Raw genomic sequence first — 14,869 nt, 5'->3', positions numbered from 1 at the left:
TAGGATATTTTCAACATGGATGCTTTTCTGATTGAAAATATGGTATAAAGTTGGACGTCCAGCACTTTGCCATTCAAAAATGGCCATTTTTGTTCCTCCAACTCTGGATGTTCAGCTGAAAATGTCGTTAGACTTAGATGGGGGGGGGTTTCAAAAAAATGCCCCTCCATAGCTGCAGTTCTACCCTTACCCTTGTGCTCATGAAGGACTAGCAGTGATCTAGTAAAATCCATGGATATCTCCCTGGAACAAAGCCAGCTTGATCCATATGTATTAAAAGTGGTAGGAACTCATTCAGGCGCTTAGCTAAAATGGCCACTAGCAGTGTGGCATCTTGGTCTAGCAAAGAGATGGACTGGTATGACCCCACTTGAGCAGGGTCTTTACCTGGCTTAGGCAATAAAACAAGATGAGCAAGGTGCTGGTGCTCTAGGCCTTTGTGTTCAGTTGGTTATATGCCCCACACAAAGGGGTTGATATTAAATCCTTTAGGTTTTTATAATATTCTGGCCCATACCCATCTGGTCCCGATACCTTAGTGGGCTTAAATTCTTAATGCTTCCTAGTATTTCACTACAGGATATGGGCACATCTGTGTATATTTAGCTGAGCTTCAGTTAACTTAGATAATAGAATTTTGTGAAAAAATGTGTTGCATAGATCTTCATCCAGGAGACTAAGTATATAGCTCCCAGTAATATTGCACAAATTGGGTTCCGATATGATTTTCTGTCATGTACGTGACCCCCTTTGTGTCTAAATAAACCAGCAACAACAGCTTACTCAGGGTAGTGTCGCATCAGGAATTGTTAGGCTTAAATCCTGCACTCTCTGTCTGATGCATCACCTGTTGCATTTACTTTGTCCAGAAACTTCTGAGGAGCAGCTTTATCTAAAAGGGGAATTGATTTCCTATCTTTCTATATTCTTAGATGTGCTGGATAGACAAGGGCAAAACATACTCCTTTCTTGTGAAGCGAAGTGCATAATGGGAGCCATCTGTTTCTGTTATAATTTATATGAGATTTTTTTCAAATTGTAAACCACTAACATCAGTATTAAAATCAAATCAGAGTTAGTTTCAGAGAGCATAGATGCTCCTCAGCCATGGCCTCACACATCTTTTCTGTACATCTTCCTACTGTGGCTAATGATTGGTAGAGTGTTGCATCGAGTGGTACACCACAAGGGCCAAGTGATTCTGATGGCTCCAAACCAGCTGTACTGGCCATGGTATATGGATCTCATTCAACTGTTGGCCAACGAACCATTGAGAGTTCCAGTGATGAGGGGTCTGTTGTCTCAGGGACCCATTCTAATAGAAGATCCCTCCTACTTTGTTCTTTCGGCCCTGGTTATTGAAAGGTCAAAGCTTTGAAGGAAGGGCTGCTCAGAGGTCATAGCTACTCTGTTGCAAGCCAAGAAGCATTCCATGTCAAACGCTTATGCACGTGTATGGTGCCTATTTAAGTCCTGGTGCGCTCAGCGGGCTATTTTACCATTCCATTCATCTCTTTCTCAGCTTCTCTCATTTCTACAGGATGGGCTTTCTAAGGGCCTGGATTACAATTCCTTATGGGTTCAAGCGACAGCGATAGCATGGGACAGAGGCTGAATCTCTCATTCTTCCTTGGCCTCGCTGCCTAATGTCATGCGCTTTTTAAGAGGAGTCAATCAGCTTGTCAGTTTTGGTGGCTGGTGCAGTTGATTCTACTACTTCCATAGCATGCAAATCTGCCTCATGAAACATCATTTTAGATATCCTGAAAACCTGACTGGCTGGGTTTACCTCAGGACAGACTTGGGAACCACTGGGCTAGAACATTGCAGAGGAAAACAGTTCCAGTTGTTTCTTCTGAACACTTGAGTCCACTTCCATCACATTACTGTTATACATGAACACAGCAGGAAGCTAGCCAAGATGATAAAAAAGGTAAGCAGTGATTTAAGAAAGATCATAGGCCTCGGTCTCAAAGCCTAATTGATTATTTGATGTGAAATGCTAGCTCTTATTTGCCACAGACCTAGACCTGGACCTAAAAAGACCAAATGATTCTAACAAAGAAACTGGAACATTCTAGAAGACAATTTCCAAAAACATTTACCCTGGTAACCAATGATCAAAAATCCCTCGATTTCTGCTTGTTTTGTAAGCCTCCTCCAACACATTGTATTAATTAAACAAATTCCAGCCAAACCACTGGTAAAAAGTTTAATGATACTTGTAAATAAGGTATAAGCAATTTTCACTCCAAGGTTTCCTTAAGCACAGTTAAGTCTCATTTAATAAAGCTATGCTTGTGCCCCTTAAAGTCAAACAGCTCTGGTTCATTGGAGCCATATGGTAATACTCATACCCAGCAGTAACAGATACACTCTTCAACCCACTGCAAGAACAGAGGTGGCACAAAACCACAGGATTTTTCTACCTTAAACGAGAGGCCGCTGCAAAGTTCTCAGCCCAACCACGAGAAGAATAATGTGGAGTCATGAAACTTACAAGTTATTCCACACTTTTCTTGATACTTTTCGTTTCAACGAAATGAAATGAAATCCTCTTTGAGGTGCACTGAGTGAGCTAGTGGAAGAGATGGGTACTTGTTCCCGTTATGGAGCAGCACAGCTTTGATGCTCCTAGATGAGATGTCAATGAAGAGACGCCACTCTTTCAGGTTACAGGCAATTCCAATTGCCTCAAACCAGACTAGGCACTTTGTAGCAGAAGCAGAGCACATGATGATGGCTGAAGGTGGAACAAGCTTGCTGATGCTTCCTCTGAACTGTGGCTTGCACTTTCATCCACCAAGTTTCACTGCTTGAGCCTAGATGTCAAAAGCTCAGCACTGGACTTGGTGAGACCAAGATCTCTGATTACGTCGCTGAAGTCTTTTTGGTTTGGATAGTATGGGTTTCTCTCATTAGCTGCACCACTGATAATGTAAACTGAATCTACAACATCTCCCTCATTCTCCGACTTGCTGTTCTCTTCTGAAGACAGCTGCACTCTCTCTGGGGGAGTGGGTATGAGGAGCTCAGGGCAATATGACACCAGATTGATGGATGAAGGAATGTCCAGATATGCGACTGCAGATGCATGCTTGTTAGTTCAACATTTGGAAGGGTCCACCATGCAGAAATAGCAATTGCTTGAGTGGTCAGTGGGTTCCCACCAAATTCTTGGGACAGCAACTTCATGGCTACCTCCTACCTTAATGGACTACCTCCTCCTAGCTCCTCTCTCCTCCCCCTCCTGTTCCCTGCTCCCCAACCACTCCCCCCCCTCTGCCCTCCTTTCCCTCCTCCCTTCACTTGCTCCCCCTTCCCTTCTCTCTCTACGTCCCCTCACCTGCCTCTTCTTTGAATGCCTATAATTTTCTTTGTCCTGTAACTTTACTGTGAATGTCAATTGTAACCTGTTCTGAGCTTCCGGGAGAACGAGCTAGAAATCTAAATAAATTGATTTGATGGCAGTAACCCGGCAGTAAGAAGCACTACAAGCCTTTACCATAGTGCATTGTGGGTATGCATCCCAACATGCCCTTTCCTCCATCCATTTCTGTCCACAGCCTGAATTCCCACACAAATCTTTTTTTTACTGCAGTGCTTGCAGTATTGTTTGCCACACAGCAATATTTTACCGCACCTTAGTAAAAGAGCCCCACTTATTACCCAGTAACAACAAAAAAAGTTATACAGTTATAAAGTAGGAAGAAAATGAAGGATGATACTAATTATTAATTTTGAACTTATTTGCTTTAACAAAATATTGGTTTTATTTCTTTCACAAGGGAAATCATGGTTGAACTGAACAAAAACCTCAAAGGGAACAGGCATTTTAGCAATGCCAAGCAAAAACAAAAAGGTAGACAGCAGTCTGTGGTACGCAGAATTAGATACAACTTTTTCTGAATGAAACAAAAACCTTTCTTATATTTTGCATGCCAACTGGATTGAAACATTGAGGTAAAAACAAACAGATGTACAGTATGTTATATCTATATTTTTTTTTTTTGGTTTGAAACGTTTTTATTAAAAAGCAAACAGACAAACAATGTCGTATTGGACTTGTATATCTATATTTTAACCGCTTTTCAAAAATATTTTTGTTACATTTCAAATGGATCTTGATTTTAAACAGTTAAAAGGGTTGTTTTTTTTAACCAACAAGTGCACTGGTATTGTAATACCTAAAAAGCAGCTTATAAAGCATACATATTAGTAATAATGGACTCAACGAATCCTGTCAAGTTTTCCATGTAATAGATATAACCAGGTCCAAAATATGATCACATAGTTAAACTACGATCATCGTTATGATCCAATTTAAAATGTTTGAGAAGAAAAACAAAATGTTATCTTTATGCTACTGAACCACACAGGGCATATTGGAGAAATATTTCTTCATTTTATACTGAGCTTTTGATTAAACAGGATACCAAAGTGCTTGTCAAGCTGGTATCATATCTGCAGCCATCTCTGCCTTGGTAAACCAGGTCTATGCTTGGCCAACTTAGGAATTGCCTCCAAGGTGACAGAAGAAAGATTATTGTCGTAGCTGGCAGATGCAGTGAGATCTCCTTGTGTTAAATTTATGGAAATAAAGGGAATTCCTCTCGGCACATCAGAACCAAGCTAATGGGGAGTCACTTGGTAAGCTGCTTTCAAGTACAGACAGCACTTTGTGCTTGAAAAGTCACAAATAAATTTAGTGAATGAGCTAGCACGGCTAAGACTCAGTTTCATTCTCATACGCTATACCTCTTTCTAGGCAGCATGACCCAAAAGGTAGGCATGAAATGTAGCAAGAAAATTTACTCAAAACCCAAATATCTGCAGGCTCATTATCAGTTCCTATTTAGTGTTGCACAAATGGTGAAACTCAGATGTTCACAGCAGTAATCAAGGATTAGTACAACTAACATATTAGCATACGAAAAACAAAGAGCAAAGTAGATGAATTATTATACTGTTATATGGTTTATAGTTGTGGGCTTTCCTTGAAGGTCCTGATTATTGATAGCTGCTGTGGGAAAAGAAACGTGAGCTCTACCTCCAGGGCAGTGGAGTTGGTACATAAAACCTTCCGACTGCTTTGGTTATGGTATCCCCACTTCGACTCCAACTTTGACTCCTTTATTTATATAAATCTATACAGGAGTTTGTGGGGACAGGGACAGAGCTCACAGGGATGGGGTGGGGACAAACTTTGTCCCCATGTCATTCTCTAGATGCCACTTTCACCAATATAAATATCATACATGAGAGATTTCTATTCCGCCAATACCTTGCGGTTCAAGGCGGATTACAAAAGATTTATGGTTGGACTGTTGCAAAAGGAGATCGTTTCGGAGAATTAGGAAGAAGAAAGGAGTAATCAAAGACCTCAATATCAAAATATATTCTAAAAGTAAAACACATCTTGAAACAAGAAATTTAAGTATTATAATATTTGCATGACATATAATTTAACTCGATTAGGAGTTGGAGTTGGAGCTGGCACATTTTCACTGACTCCACAGACCCTGTCTACCTCACTTGAACCCAAGGAACCTTCATTCTTAGCATAATAATAAAGAAAAAAAAATCTTTCTGTTAAAATGTAACATGGTATGCACTAATCCAGTTGATTTTTTTTTATTATTATTATAGCCAAATACTTTCAGTTATCAAAGTGGCTTGCCTATATAGAATGAATTCATTTCATCAATTTACACAATGTTAAGAAATCTCTTTTAAGCCCACAATATATACTTGAGGCCAATATGGAATTGCTAGGGCACTGTCCATAAGATATTCAGAACCAAACAAAACCAGATCTCAAATCTACCTGAAATGGAGGATAAAATCCTCAGAGGTCCAGAGTAGAATAGCTGTATAAGCATATATACTGTGTTTCCCTGAAAATAAGCCCTAGTCCCTGGATTCGCCGGCAGCAGCACTTCCCCTGCCATGCAACTGTATCCCCGCTGACCCATCTTTCCATCTCCCGTCCGAACCCCACTGACCCTCCAACCGCGAGACCTACATACCTCTCTCCACATAGCAGTGTTGGCAGCACTCTAAACAAGCTGCTTCACGGCCTTCTCCTGTCGGGGCTTTCCTTCTGCCGCATCACTGATGATGTCATCAGCAACGCAGTGCACAGGCGGCCATGAAGCAGCCTATTTAGAGTGCTGCCGACACTGCTCTGTGGAGGGAGGTATGTAGGTCTCGCGGTCGGCGGGACTCAGCTGTGCGGCGGGGGCTGCTCAAGGGTTCTGCTGCAGCTGCACGGAAGGGAGGGACAGAAGCTGAGCAAGGGTTCTGCTGCACAAGGGATGGGAGGGAGGGAATGATAAAAAAACGCTGTGCACAGTGCAAGGGTTCTGCTGCACAGGGAGATGGGAGAGATAGAAAGATGCTGCAAAGGGAAGGCATAAAGGGATGGGTGAAAGGGAAGGAAAGATGCTGCACATATAGGGGAGAGAAAGAAAAGAGGAAGAATTGGAGTGGAGGAAAAAATAAGACCTACCCAGAAAATAAGACCTAGTGTGTTTTTTGGGTCCAAAATTAATATAAGACACTGTCTTTTTTTTTTTTAGGGAAACACGGTAACACCACCCCATATATGGGCACAAAAAACCCCCTCCATATGACTAATACAACTCTGCATGTAATAAAACTGAGCAAATATAAATAATGCACCAGCACTTATGGCCCAGTGGGGCCCCGTTTCACATACAAGCTTCTTCAGGGGATCCAAGTGCTATATTCAAAACAAAAAACATGCTGATTAAAAATAGGTAGAAAAATCATAGGAGAGGCCCAGCCACTTGGAAAAACATGTCCATGTAGCACCAGCATAAACACTAACATGAATGCTGTCTAAAACGAGGTTGCCGACAGCAAGTGCAGAAAATCTCACCTTGAACGGTTTGTGTCAACACTTCACAACGCCTTGGCGTGCTTCTCTGAACAATTAAAATGGCGTACCGCAATTGAAATGATGCCGAGTAATAGCAACGCCCTATTATGGGAGGAGCCAAGTCAAGCAGAAGAAAATACAGGCAGGTACTATTCAATACTGACTCAGCATAGATTACTGATGTTCCATGGCTGGCTTGGCTTTGAAACTCATGTCACAAACAGCACCTCCTAGATAGAAAGAGACAATGCACCACCTCAAAAAAATGCAGCCCATTCAATATTGTTTAAACCAGCGGGCTCTCGGGTGTTTAAAGTATATATCTATTCTTGTTCACATTGGCCTGTCGAGCCATAAGATAAGTGCAAGTTCATTATTTATATTTACTCAATTTCATTACATGCTGACTTGTATTAGTCATATGGAGGGGGTTTTTTTGTGCCTATGAAAGATATTGAGTCCATATATGGGGTGTTATATAGACTTATATAGACTTCACCTCTGGACCTCTAAAGGCTTTTTTCCTCCATTTCAGGTAGATTGAGATATGTTTTGTTTGGTATTTGCTTAGCAAGGTTTTGATCTCTTTTTGTTGTGTTCATGAGATATTCAGCTTTTTTGGTTGCAGCTGAAGCAGGCTATTCAGGTGGGGTTCCCTGAATGGAAAACTCTTAATACTCAATATAGTTTGGAGTTCCTATGTTTCCAGGCTGATTTCATGGGACACCTAGCCGCACAGTGGTATAAATTATTATCTGGGTTTTTAAATAAAAAGCCAAAAACTGGTCTGAGAGACATTTGGAGCATTGAGATTAAGCATAATATTTCTGCTTCTCAATGGCCACGAATTTGGTCTTGGAGAATGAGATGTACAGTGTCAGCATCTGAGACAAACTTGGTTCTTTTTATTACATAGAGCTTTTTGGACCCCAGTTCGTTTACAAAAGTTGGATAGCTCTAAATCTAATAGATGCTGGCACTGTAATCTAGAAGTGGGGACATTGGATCATCTAATTTTTTATTGCCCCTGCATTAGGAATTTTGGAATTCAATTTGGTCTCAAAGAAATTGCTTATTGGAAAATCATGTGGAAATATCATATGATACTGTTCTGTTCGGTATGTCTATGAGGAAAAAAAGTCAATTATCAGCACATAACAATAAGCTTTTGATGATAATGACGGGTGTTGCTATGCAACATATTACTAACAACTGGAAAAATTATAGTAATCTCAATTATACATTTTGGTGGAATTCCCTGTGTCATATTTACAAGATGGAAAGAGCAATTGCAATACAGAAAGGAAGTTATAAAAACTTTTTATAGATATGGAGACCGATGGTTGATTTTTGTAGTGAATAGGCATCATTTTTCTTTGATAATATACATAGGGGGGGTAGGGGGATTGGAAGATAAGATGTAGCGAAATTGAAATTTTGAAGGAATATGATAGTTTTAATGATTGTATAGAAAGATGGGAGGGGGAGGGTTTTTAATTAATTTACATATTAAGAATATAATGTATGATGTTCAAGTGTTTTATGATAGTATTTCATGTTGTTCTTTTTGTGCACTTGATGTAAGTTTGAAAAAGAATAAAGAAATTAAAAAATAAATAAATCTTGTAGTACAATTGATAAACTTTCTGTGATAATGCTTAAATGCTCAACCAACACAGGATACACTCATTCATTTCTTGATCTCATAGCCACCTTCCTCTTACAAGCAATTAAAAATACAGAGTGATAAGTGCTCAGACCCACAGCCTTAAGGGCTCTAATAGTGATATTAAGCAGAGGTTGTACAAGGGACCACCATAGCTTCTTATCAGTCCCTGACTGCTCCTACTGTTCTTAATAATAGCAATGAAGTTGTACACAATTTCACTTAGCTGTTCACTGGAGCGGGTGTTCCTCCATATGCAACTCTGCTTCACCAGTCCTAACAAATATTCTGTTACCACTTGTGCATCTCTATAACCATTGCATTCCTTAAACGCAATGGTGAAGCAGAGAGTTGCATATGAAGGAACAACCACTCCAGTGTACATCTAAGTGAAATTGTGTACAACTTCATTGCCATTATTAAGAACAGTGGGAGCGGTCAGGGACTGATAAGAAGCTATGATGGTCCCTTGTACAACCTCTGCTTAATATCACTTAAGGTTGTGGGTCTGAGCACTTATCACTCTGTATTTTTAATTGTTTGTGTGAGGAAGGTGGCTATGAGATCAAGAAATGAATGAGTGTACCCTGTGTTTGAGCACATGAGATATTCAGGTCACAGCCGATTACAAAATTGCTGCTAGATGACCAATTAGGATTTGGGACTGCTGATTCCTTCCTTCACTGGTCTAATTTTCAGTTCAACCTATGGTCTTTGTTAACAGTATCAGACTGCCCAAAAATGGACCATTACCAAGGTGATCTCTCCTATTATCTGTGGCCTGATGATCGCCGTAGTTATGGTGGGAAGCGAGAGTGCTAACAACAATATCCCTCTCTTTTGAGTCAGGACATGAAAACTCTCCAGGATGCTGAAATTGCCTCCGCTCTTGCTGAAGGTGGTAGCCAAAATTTATCTACTTAGAAAAAGAACAAGGCTTTCTTAACCCTTTCAGGACCAAGGGACATATTTGTCCCATAACTTTAAAATCCTATAAATTTTGATTGGGATAGTCTACAGTTCTAAATTTGATATGTACGGATTCCATATGATACTACCTTTATGTAAACAAACTGGTTCCGACATTCATTCATTAGCGTCGTTGCTAGATTGACGAGAAGATTCACTTGCCACACTGTCCATAAGCCAGAAGTGTGATTTTTTAAAATAAAAATAATGATATTTCACAAAAAAAAAATCAATTTTTTGGCATCTGCAAGCCCTTTTTACCATAAAAATGTCGTCAAAACCACAAAAATTGGCCTACGATCCTTATGGTCCTGAAAGGGTTAACTGTGTACTCGAAATACATCTAGCAACAAGAACCCTTGATTACGTTACAGTACGATAGACTATTTTTAAAGTTCAACCCAAAGAGGTTTACAGCTGAAGAAATACAGTCAATCAAATGTATCCTAATAACCATATACACAAATAAATACATAATACATTAAGAAGTAATTAAGCTACTATACATCTGTGATACCTAAATTCTATATTGTTGAAAGATATGGAATGTAAAGTGTATGGGAGTTGCCCAGAACCTCACACAAGTGAAAATTTCTGGGTCAAAGTGGCGACACAACCACTGGTTTCTCTTGCTACTCCTTAACAGCTATAATACAAGGGGCGCTCAATTTATCTACCTCAGTAGGAGAGAAAAGAGTTTTTAAAAATATTTTATTTTTCATTTTTCAATATAGTCCCTCAAAGCTCTATACACTTCATCCACTTTTCCTGCAATGACTTTTAACCCCTTTGAAAAGAATTCTTCTGTTTGACCTTCAAACCAGAATGTCACATTTTCCTCAACATCTTCATTACTTGAAAACTGCTGCCACAGAGAGATTTCTTCAAAACTTGGAATAGGAAATAATCCAAAGGAGTCAGGTCAGGACTGTAGGGTGGATGGTTCAACTGCTGAAACCCACATTCTCGGATGGCAGCCTGTAATTGTCATGACATGTGGACATGTTGTGAAGAAGCAGCACACATGCTGTAAGTTTTCCTCGTCTTTTCTCCTTGTTTGACTCCGTAAATGATCATTGTGTTGGCATAACTCTCCCTTGTTATGGTTGTCTTGTGTGACATGAACTCCAGAAGCAAAAGTCCTTCATCATCCTAAAAGACTGTTGCCATGACTTGACTGCATTTTTTTTATCTTGAACTTTTTTTGGGTGGGGGATGACTTGTGCTTCCACTACATTGACTCCGTTTTGGATGCAGGATCTCCATGATATACCCTCAACTCCAGTCACCAAACGATGAAAAAAATTAACTTAGTCTTCACGGAGCAACTCCAAGTTCTCCCAACAGCACTGGAACCTCGTGGCCTTCTGACATTCTTAGAACCCATCTTGCACTAACCTTGGACATGCCCAACATTTCATGAATTAGACGAGATACCTATTTCTTCAGCTATTTGGAAAACCTTAATTCGTCTGACAAAATTAAATCCTCTACTTTCTTGCACCTTTCTGTGGATGTTGCTTCTACAGACCATCCAGCATGAGCGTCATCTTCAATGGACTCTATCCCACTTAAACTGCTTGCTCCAAAATTTTACTTTGTAGGACAATAGGGCAGACTCGCCATAAACTGCAGTCATGAGTTTATGGATCTTCTTTGGCTTTATACCTTCTTCTGTGAGAAATTTTATCACTTAACGGTGCTCCAAATCTAGCAGTTTCTTACTTGATTCGCACGAAGACTCTCCCGACATCCTGCCTCTTGGAATGTTAGACTCACACTGAGCCGCAACTGTGCATGAGCAACCTTGAGATATGTCGCAACATGCAGACTTGTTTCAACACACTTGCTACTTTCGTTCATACACAGATAGATAAATTATTGAATGCCCCTCGTATCTCTTAGCTGTACAGCTAATCCATACCTTGGACATACACTGTTTCTTGGTTGTTTGCATACTTGATTCTTTAAAAAGCATTTTTTTTCAGCTACTAACTGCAAGTTTTCAAGACCATTAAGGTCCTTATGACAAATGGAGGTACCATCTTTATGCATCTAGTTTGCTAGACAATGAAAATCAATAATTCCGTCCTTTTGTGTACACCACCACATATCTTTCCATGAAACAATTAAGTCCTGTAATTCAGTGTATTTTCTAGTGAAGTGGTGTGGTAGCTGTGCTAGTTGACTTTTAAAGGTAATAAATAGAGATTAAACAAAACAAAGTAACATGCTACCATTTTTAGCAAACTTAACTTAATACATTTCTGATTAGCTTTCAAAGGCAATTCCTTCTTCAGAAATGAGCAAATGATATGCTTTTATGTTTCACATATATAGACCAGAGCACTGCATGAATGACTTTATGGTGAGAATACTAAAAGGGAAATTTTCAAACCATCCAGGAATATAAAACTTTTTGAAGTTAAAACAATGAACTGTTTTATTATTTATTTGGATTTGCTGACTGCCTTTTTGAAGACATTCACCCAAGGCAGTATACAGCAAGAATAAGTCAAACGCAAGGAATAGGCATGATAAACCCTAAAATTGCACTGCTTTGTTACCTTCTGATCACTCATCTCTCCTTGTTTCTCTCTCCTATCTTTCTCCATCAGATTGTCACTGGAATGCTTTCATGTTTCACATAAATAATCTGATAAATGTTATCATTTGCTTATTTCAAGTCTGAAGGTGGTATTGCCTTTGAAAGCTAATCATGAAATGTTATTACGTTAGTCCAATAAAAAGATCGCCGTACTTTCTTTTCTTTGTAATGTATTTTCTAGAAACTAGTTTCTAGAAGTCTCTGTTTTCCTCCTTCTTTCCCTGCAGTATTATCTGCTCCTTCTGCTCCTGCTTTCAGATTGCACAGTTAGCCTGAAGGGGCCCAATTCTATAAACGGCACCTACCGCAAGTCATTCGTGTTTAGACGCCGTTTACAGAACCACGCCTAACGGCGGCTAAATCAAGTTAGGTGCGCTGCAACTTAGGCAAGGGTTTTTCTTGGTTTAAAATACCGGTGCCTAACTTATTCCATGCCCAAACGCCACCCCCTAACCGCACCCACTTATTGGGTAGGCACCTCAGTGTAGACGCCTATATTGCACCTACCAACTTAGCTGCCTACCTGAAAATTAATTCTTTTTTTTTCATTGGGGGTTTTTTTATGGCATAGTTCAATCAACAGCACCGACTGAACCAATTAAAAAAAAAAGTTAGGTGCTTAGATCGGCATATCTAGGCACCTAACTGTAGCCAACTTTTATAGGATCAGGCCCAAAGAGCAAAAAGTTCATCAATCCAACCTTCTAATTACTGCAACAGCTCTCTCTCTAGGTCATGTTAGTGGATGACCCAATTCTACCCAAGCATACAGTACATCTCCAATGGAGATATTCTAAGGGTTCTTTAAATATGTATACAATGTTGTATCACACAGTATAAGACTTTATGCAGTATAGAATAAATAATTAATTAAAAAAGGTTAAAAATATTTTATGATGTACCTTTCAGAATATAATAGCAAACTGTTTACATGGCACATGTTAAAAACAGGCTTCAAAAAAACCAAAAAAATAATACCAATACTAAGAAAATTTCTACTGAAAAAATTAGCAAATCTCTCCTCTAACCCCAAGACTGAAGTGATTATTACACTAAATATTGCACAGATGAATAAATAAATAAAGGGGTTTCAGAACGGGCTCAGTTATCCCTGCGAATGACCAAAGAAAGCCCCGGGCAGGAATTCATAGGTGACTAACACCAGACTGCAGGTCTAAATAAACCCTGCCCAGTACATCATATTACCCCTATTGGAAACATTTAATCCAAGGTATATATAATAATGAATATAAAGTGCAAGTGTACATTCAATCGAAGAATAAAAGGAGAGAAAGAAGTATTTGAAAACCCCTCAAAAATCAGTATCGCAAAATCATCAAAAATCAAAAAAATGAGTTCATAAATTAGATTCAGCTAAGTGTATTATTTGATTGATTAATTATGCAAATTTAATGTGATTCCGGAGTATTATTTTCTTTATTTTCATCATCTCATTCCTTATTTATTGAATCACGGAGATCCAACGGTGCTATTATATGAACTATTTTTTGATTCTTTGAATGATGAATTTATGAACTTTTGAATGATGAATTTATGAACTTTAGAAACCACTATTTTATTAATCTATGAACTCGTTTTTTTGATTTTTGTGGGGTTTTCAAATACTTCTTTCTCTCCTTTTATTCTTCGATTGAATGCACATTTGCACTTTATATTCATTATTATATATACCTTGGGCAGGGCAGGGTTTATTTAGACCTGCAGTCTGGTGTTAGTCACCCATGAATTCCTGCCTGGGGCTTTCTTTGGTCATTCGCAGGGATAACTGAGCCCGTACTGAAACCCCTTTATTTATTTATTCATTCATCTGTGCAATAGTCACTTCGGTCTTGGGGTTAGAGGAGAGATTTACCAATTTTTTCAGTAGGCACGTTAAAAACATACATGGCTCAGTGGTTTCCTAAACTAGTGCATCTAACATTGTATATTAGACTTCTCTGAACCTAGGAGTAAGGTTTGATTCCCTTGTCAGAGAGACTATAACAGGTATAGCAGATTGAGCCTCCGGGCCCCAACCTTACTGTCTTGTGTACTCCATTGTTGTTAATGGTCATAAGAAAAGCTCCCCATTCCTCAGTATGGAGTCTTAAAACTGATCCTACATAATTACACTTCACATTTTATCAGCACAAAGCATTCATCTGAAACCAGTGAGAAACCTCAAATACTTACTCCTTTACTCCTGCATCTCTGTTCAGTCCTGATACATCAGTGCATAAACATCTCTTCTGTGAAATTCAGACACGTACAAAAACTAAACAGAAGGGTACATATCTGCTGGATCGGGCCGGCCAAAATACTTCACTTGACCACAGCAATTTTGCTCATGTTGCAAAACTCCTCCAGTAACCGTCTGTACGTGTGTGGCTCAAGAATTTTGCAGTGCAAAGGCAACGCTACTCACGTCTGAATCAGCCTCGAGTTTTCTCCTATGCAATGTGTAAGAGAAATATTCCCATTTCAGAAAGGTCTTTGGCAGAACCCTATGTCAGGCAAAGGTAGCAGAAACTCTGTGCTAGAAGAGGGATCGACAAAATAGGAATATTTTAAATACAAAAACAAGTCATACTAAAAAATACATTGCACAGTAGAAGTCTGCACGGGAACGGGGATCGCGGGAGTCCAGCAGGAATCCCCCCAAACCCACTGGACTCCCACGGGGACCCCCCTCTAGCCAACGGGACTCCCACGGGGATGGAAG

General features: G+C 39.4%; 1 protein-coding gene across 2 annotated transcripts in view; it reads right to left on the bottom strand.

Moving 5' to 3' along the window:
- Positions 1 to 13,929: 13,929 nt before the first annotated feature.
- WDR86 (WD repeat domain 86) overlaps positions 13,930 to 14,869 on the bottom strand; it is a 63,099-nt gene continuing 62,159 nt past the window's right edge. Inside the window, exon 8 of one of the 2 annotated variants that reach the window (XM_033931691.1) lies at positions 13,930 to 14,683. In XM_033931691.1, the coding sequence (XP_033787582.1) occupies positions 14,657 to 14,683 (27 nt within the window). In that variant the 3' untranslated portion in view covers positions 13,930 to 14,656. The remainder of the gene's footprint in view (positions 14,684 to 14,869) is intronic. The other variant, XM_033931692.1, reaches the window with a different exon arrangement.

Source organism: Geotrypetes seraphini, chromosome 2 (assembly GCF_902459505.1).
Source record: "Geotrypetes seraphini chromosome 2, aGeoSer1.1, whole genome shotgun sequence".
In the NCBI taxonomy this organism is placed as follows: domain Eukaryota; kingdom Metazoa; phylum Chordata; class Amphibia; order Gymnophiona; family Dermophiidae; genus Geotrypetes; species Geotrypetes seraphini.
Note: the sequence above shows the minus strand (reverse complement) of the source record. Positions and strands in the feature narration are given on the sequence as shown.